Source organism: Eimeria acervulina, genomic scaffold (genome assembly GCF_000499425.1).
Source record: "Eimeria acervulina Houghton genomic scaffold, Eah_scaff87, whole genome shotgun sequence".
Classification (NCBI taxonomy): Eukaryota; Apicomplexa; class Conoidasida; order Eucoccidiorida; family Eimeriidae; genus Eimeria; species Eimeria acervulina.
The window spans coordinates 38836-45640 of record NW_013549550.1 but is presented as its reverse complement, the minus strand read 5'-3'; the positions used below and the strand labels follow the sequence as shown (position 1 = coordinate 45640).

The 6805-nt window shown below is 52.6% G+C and overlaps 1 protein-coding gene across 1 annotated transcript; it reads left to right on the top strand.

The window, feature by feature from the left end:
- Window positions 1–672: 672 nt before the first annotated feature.
- EAH_00014750 (FAD-depdendent monooxygenase, putative) lies at window positions 673–5482 on the top strand (the record flags this gene model as incomplete). The annotated part of the gene is made up of 8 exons (XM_013394210.1): window positions 673–1093; window positions 1548–1685; window positions 2047–3461; window positions 3568–3816; window positions 4031–4207; window positions 4410–4518; window positions 4787–5155; window positions 5322–5482. The coding sequence occupies 8 exons, from the start codon at window positions 673–675 to the stop codon at window positions 5480–5482; spliced, it is 3039 nt and encodes a 1012-aa protein (XP_013249664.1).
- Window positions 5483–6805: the final 1323 nt, after the last annotated feature.

Below are 6805 nucleotides of genomic sequence, written 5' to 3'. Positions count from 1 at the left end.
ATGGGAGCTAACTGATTTTGAATTCGAGAAACTGCGCCTCGCCACATAAGAGCCAGAAGGCTTCCCGAGGCACCCACTTTTTTGTGTCTAAGAAGTCGAAGTTTTTCATAAGGGGAAGGGGAGGAAGGCAGGCTTCATTGTTACGTGATCTCGATGAAGGGGGGCCACCGGCGGAGCGAGGTCGCTAAGTGCCCAGCCATGGGGTCTCCATACAAAGATTGGAGAAAGGATACCCTCAAAAGTAAAGAAACAGTTACATATCCCAGTTACATAGTTACATATCCTGTGCGCACTGATTTTGAGAACTGGAGTTCCGTCGTCAGCTGTAGCCCAAGGGTCGGGAGTGTTGTTGCAGGTAGCCAGCCCCCAGCTGTGTCGGCGGTTTGTTATGCATGAGTTTCCCAACTGAGATTCATGCTGCATTTCAACAGTCTGAGGGGATAATAAACCACTTCAATCAGTGTTTTTTCACCACACATGGCTCCACACCAGGAGAATGCATATCCCTAACACTGTACTGCTGCAACGTTAGACAAACGGTCAACCCTTATCGTAGACCGAAGCAGGCCGGCCTTCGACGGGCTCCTCTTCTGCAGCACTATCCTTATGCCGCGAAGGGTTTGAGGAGCCCAGCCAAAGTAACCAACTTTGAGGAGAAGCACACCGCTATCGATGAAATCCGTGTCTCCTGTATTTTGGGGCCTTTGGAGGGCCCCTCGGGCGCCCTTCGTGTGTATTTTTACCATACATAGGGCCCCCTTCGCGACTTTAGGAGCTTTCACCACAAGTACCTGCACGCAAACTAACATTTCCCACCGCAGCCACAACAGCAGCGGCAGCGGCAGCAGCAGCAGCGGCAGCAGCGACAGCAGCAGCAGCGACAGATGCAGCAGCACCAGCATTAGAAGCAGCACCTGCAGCAGCAGCATAAAGAAGATACGGGTTCCCGTCCTCATTGTTGGAGGGGGCCCTGTGGGCCTGACTATGGCGCTGCTGCTACAAAAAGGAGGTGTCCCAACTTTGCTGCTGGAGCAACAGGCAAAAGCCACCTGTCTCCCCAAAGCACATTACATCACGAACAGATCTATGGAAAGTAAGAGGATGGTGCTGCTGCTGCATGGGAGACGCCGCGTTTGCTTTGGCTTCTGCCGTTAGTGGATAACCAACATCTCCTCGCTTTTTTGTTTCTCTCTCTCTCTGGCCCCCGTACCTGCCGATGTTGTTAGCTGCTTCAGCTTTCCGTGCACAAGCAAGAGTTAGCTGAGTACGCTACTCACCAGCACAGGTGCTTAGGACGGCTAGCTGCTCAGGCCTACTACGAGATAGATAGTCCACAAGAATAGGAAGCTTCGCTCTTGTCAAATGGCGCCTAAATTACCTGCGCAACTATCAGGGCCGTCGGTAGCTGACTGCCTAGCAGAACACTGGCCGCAGACCTCGTTGGCGCATCAAAGAGGCCAGCTGGCTAACTAGGTGGCTAGATCGTGTTCTGGCTATGGATCCGATCTAGCTACGGCGACAGTTGGTGGCGAGTGCGTGTGCTGCAGTTTGGCGCCAGCTGGGCCACTTAGACCTCCGCGTCAGTGCACTTTCTCCTTGTCTGGACGACTGGAGATCATTCATTTACACTACCCAGTTGAATTGCATTGAGAAGAACTACATAGCGGCGGTTGACCACTTCAACGGTAATTAGTAGCGCTGCTGTTTCATTCGTTGCACCTACTGCTTTTGCTTTCGCTGAGGTACTGCTGATGCTGCAGGAGTTGCGTGATCTGTCGCTGTTGCGTGCGATGCTTGTCTCTGCTGGTGTTGGTACTGCATCATCTGCTGTTTGGGGTGTTCCTCCCTGCGCTACTGGGATGCGTGCTGCTAATAGTGGCGGTGTTGCTGCTAGGAGCGTTGCAGCAGCTTATGCGCTTTGCCTGCTTCTGCTGTTGGCGACAACACCATTGTTGTTACAGCTTGTGTTGCGGCAAGGGTTGGCTTTTGCTGCTACTGCTGCAGCTGCCTATGCTGCTGCTGCATTTGCTGGTGCTGCTGCTACAGGTTTCGAAGAGGAAAGGCTCCCTGATGGTTGCGTGACCTACAAGGAGACCGCTAGCCCTTGCCGCATGACTCAGTTGTCGCAGAACCTGCTGCTTCCTCTTTTGTACAAAGAAGCAGAAGCACGGGCCTCGAAGGAGTGGGTTAGAGGCTTTGCACAAGGTGAAACGGCTGCGCAGGAGCGTAAGGAACAGCCCCACCTAAAAGTGCCACTGCACGGAAGCCAGCCAGGGGGCCCTCATGGTGAAATGAACAATGGAAGGAACCGTTGTGAAGCATACATCCCTCAAGCAGCAGCAAGAGGACAAGAGCCGCAGCCAGCGGCCCTTGGCCTGCTGCTGAGTGCACAATGGGAAGGAGCTACGCAGGAAAGCCGCAGCGGGAGCTCAGGGACCGACAGCCCCAGTGGTCCACTAACATCCGTGGTGTGTGTGGGAGACAGCAATGGTAGTGCGTCTCTCTGGGAGATAACCAGCGACCTTGTTATTGGTAGCGACGGAGCGGGGTCGAGAGTGCGAGAGTGGAGTGGCTCGCCGCTTGTTGGGGGCCCTCCCCTCCAGCACTTTTTAAACGTAACATTTCGTTCTAACGAGCTTGTGGAGGCCATCCAGCGCCAAGATGATGGTCCAGCAAGTAGTCCTTCAAGGAACTCTCAAACGATCTCCGACAGCAGTTCCAGCCAAGGGGCCTGTCAACCAGAGGACAGTGTGTGGGGCCCGTCGTGGGGTTCTCCAAGGGGCCCTGGATTCGAGTTTTTGCGCCGATTCAAAAGTCGTGGCATGCTGTATTACGTGTTGGGTCCTCGGTGCATAGGTGTCGTTGTTTGTCATTGTTTCAAGACAGGCTTGTTCGTGGCTCACATCCCTTTCTTCCCACTTAGTCGCGACGACAAGATGGTGGATTTGGGGACCACTGGAGACAAAAGACAGGCCGCCAACCTGATCGAAAACCTAGCGGGAAGGCGCCTCAGGGACATCCAAATTCAGGACGTGAGGCCTTGGCAGATGGTTGCAAAGGTGGCCGCCCGGTACTTGCCATGCGGATACATTTCGAGATCTACAGAAGGCAACTCCAATCGTTCTGTAGAGGCTCTCTCTCCTTCAGGTCTGCAGACCGAGGAAGGCTTCGCGAGAGAGAATGGTATCTCCTGGGGACCCATTAGGGGCCGTGTGCTTCTGGTAGGAGATGCAGCACACTGCTTGCCTCCCGCAGGGGGCCTGGGAATGAATTTGGGCATTGCGGATTGTCTGAATGCCGCCTGGAAGATTGCCCAGAGCTACCATCTCCGGCAAGGTCCGTTCGCGCCGCCGCAACAACGCCAGCAACAACAGCAGCAGCAAGAGCAGCAGCAAAAACAAACGGATCCGGCAGGGAAGATCTTGGGGAGCTATGAAGAGGAACGCAGACTCGTGGCAGAGGTGAGCCCGGAGCTTGACGGGAAGTGCACCGCCCTGTACCAGCTTGGCAGCCCCAGCAGCAACCACGGCAGAAGCAAGACTAACCGTCTGTGTCTGTTTGTGTCAGTACACCTGCGCCGTCGCCCGTCAAAATTTTTCGTCTGGGCGGTGCATTCCCGAAGTACTAGGACTGAAATGGGAAGCTGCAGCAGCAGCAGCAAGGGCGCTGGCTGCAGCCTCTGATGCTGCAGCATCTACAATAGCAACTGCAGCAGCAGCTATGAGACTCAAGGGGATAACGGAAGCGGCAGGAGACGCCTCAACACGAATCGCCAAGAAGGCCTTTGAATGCTTCATGAGCATTGGGAGGGTGCAGGTAAGAGTACCTGTAGCTGTTGTATCTGCTGAAGCAACTGGTGTGGGTATTGCGGCAAACGGGCAGCTTCTGGTTCTTGCCTAGCTTTTCACGTGTATCTGGGTTTTCTGTTCGCATCATACAGACATAAGCGTGCGTTGTGCATTTGTGCATGCGCAGTTGCCACAGACAATCTGCTTTTTTGTTTACACTTGTACCTACGTGTCTACTCTAGGCAGCCTTTCAAATGGCGTTGGGGCCTCTTAGAACCAAAATGCTGGAGACGATTCGCGTGCTGCTAAGTAGCGAGGAGACGCATCTGGGCCTCAGGTTCCAGGGTGTTGACATGGGCTATGCGTACACTAAGTCGGCCCTTATGGGTGAACGCGATGGGGGCCCCCCTACGCTGCAGGTACGACGCACATGCAGGCGTAATATTGTCGGTCAACACATGGAAAGCAACAACGGAGTTGCTTCCAGTAGGGAAGGCGAAAGAGCTGCATGCACACAAAAATGGCAGTTAGAGGGACTGTTGTCTTGAAGGAAATAGAGAAAAAAAAGACTAATTGGGAGACATAATGAGGTGAGATAGCCACTGCTGGTGTGGGTGCCAGGTGTCCGAGTCCCCCTGGCGACTGGTCCCTACGTCGTGGCTTGGAGCCCGCTTGCCCCATGCTCCAGTGAAGGCCCTTCTTCACTACAGTGAAAATGAACCCCCAGCAGGTGCGTGCACTTGCTTTACTTTCCAACATATCCCTTTTCCTAGCCGATTGTCACAACATCCTGCCAGGACTCCCCTTTGCTCTACTTGACATCTCGTCAAGCAAACCTCTTATGTAACAGTGCCGCAACTTATATTATCAAGCTTTGCGGAAGCAGCTTCTGCAGCGTTCTGCAGCGCTTCCATATTGGACCTGAAAGCGAGCGGCGTGAGCAGAGAGAAGAAACAATACAAGGGGAATATATCCTGTCCTTGCGTCGTCTGGTGCAGCCTATGAGCTGTCGACTGTGGATCTGCCGGCCCTTGCAGTCCCTTCATGCAGTTACTGTTTTCTCTTGCTTTCGGAAGCGCACGAGAGTCGTCTCTTTGCTGCGCTAAGCAAGTGGAGACAGAAACACAGAGCGGCAGCACCAGCAAGTGCCTTACCTCCTCCTCGGTACACAGCAGCAGATTTCGTCTTCGGGATTACGTGGACATCAGAATTCATTGCTAAGACTGCTTCACCGCCTGGCTGGGCCCCTGGCCCCTTAGAACCTTTAAAACTCAAGCAAGACACACTTGCAGTGTTAGGAGCAGGGCCCCCAAAAGCTCGCCTCCCGTTTGGCTGGAGGCATGTGACAAGCCCCCCAGATGTTAAGAGTAAAAATGCCCAACACTTTAAATCCCACCAGCAGATACATAAAATCCAACGAGGATTGCCTCTGCCAATATCCGCCCACCCAAAATTTCGATACCCTCTGCCACAATTTATAGCCTTGACTCCAGACGCTGGACGCTGAATTGTGCGGGTTGTTTGTTTGTGTAGGCTCCTTCGCCTCAACTGTGCTGTCAACAGAGACTCAACAAACCATCCAACCAGAAAATCTTTTGCTGTTGTTGAGGCCGGATGGCCACATCGCAGCAATGTGGAATGCGCGATCACTTCAAGAGGCGACACTGTTCAGCTATCTCGACGGTTTATTTTGAAGGCCAAACCTTTGGAGTTCTTGTGTATTCCGCCTGTCGCTCGCCTGTGGCGCCTGTCTGTCTTGGTGTACTTCCCAAATTGGAACTGGCGAGTCCCCAAATACAGGATTCAGGTAGGCTTCTAAAGGTTTGCGGCAGCACGAGACCCTTGGCCCCGCATAATCCAGTACGCATATGCCTAGAGTTGTATTGGTGGTAGTGGAATAGATACAGTGTGCGGTGAGCGTGCCAGGATACACATAAAATAGGGAGAATCTTTACGGGCCAGAATTTACTTGAGCCTTCACTTGCATATATATATACAAGTGAAAAAAATATACGTGCATGTGAGCGTCTACGCTTATATATATTTATGCTTGCATTTTTGTAGAGTCCCGTGTATATGATGCACAAATGATTAGATATCAGCACGCATATGCAGATTGGTCCACAATTCGATATCTGTGTGCGTGCGTACACATGTTCTTCTAAGCCAAAGTATTTTACTTGCACCCGCACATGCGATTTCCATGCGCAAATGCAAAGGATCGTATGCATACAAATACTCGCACGCGTACATGAACACACGCAGGCGTTTTTCTATGGAATGCTACACACCGATGCATTGGCGCTTCCAGTCAGGCCGCAGGCACGTAATCTGCTCAGCTAAAGATCCTTATTTTACATGCAGTCCCACGCGGATCCGTCTTTGCCCCTCCATTTGGACGGCTAGGCCTTTGCGCTCTCTATACTGCCAAAGGAAGCACTCCCTTGACACCAGTGCATGTTCCTGGTGGGGCTTCATGGGCATTTAACTCGTGCTCGTGTCCGTGTGCAGTTCCCTACATGACGTATGCATCACTGTGCACGCTGCTGCTCTTCTTTATTCGTACGAATAGACACTCGGCATGCACGCTCATGTGAATAAATGGTAAGCACGCACGTGAACCATCCTAGCGTGTCCTGAATCACATAAGCCCATTGCCATCAGTGAGACTGAAACGAAGCTGAACATTTCAATTTTGTTATTTCTGCGTCGTTACACAGTCAACAAAGAGTATTATTCCACAACATTGCACGTTTCTCAGCGCAGAAGGCCCCAACACAGGCTGCCTGTGTTTAAAGTGACCCCCAGGGAACGGATTCTACCTTTGTGCGAAGCACGCTGCTTATGAATACTGCTGGGTCTTATGGCTTCGTCGGGGCCAAGGGCCACCGACAGCATTCAAATCTTACAGCATTCGAATGCAATGTGGCCCGAGCTCGAGAGCCCTTAAACTCCGAGGGGGCCGCTCCCTCTGTAAAGCCTCCATTATGACATCAGCTGCAAGGGACCTCCCAGTC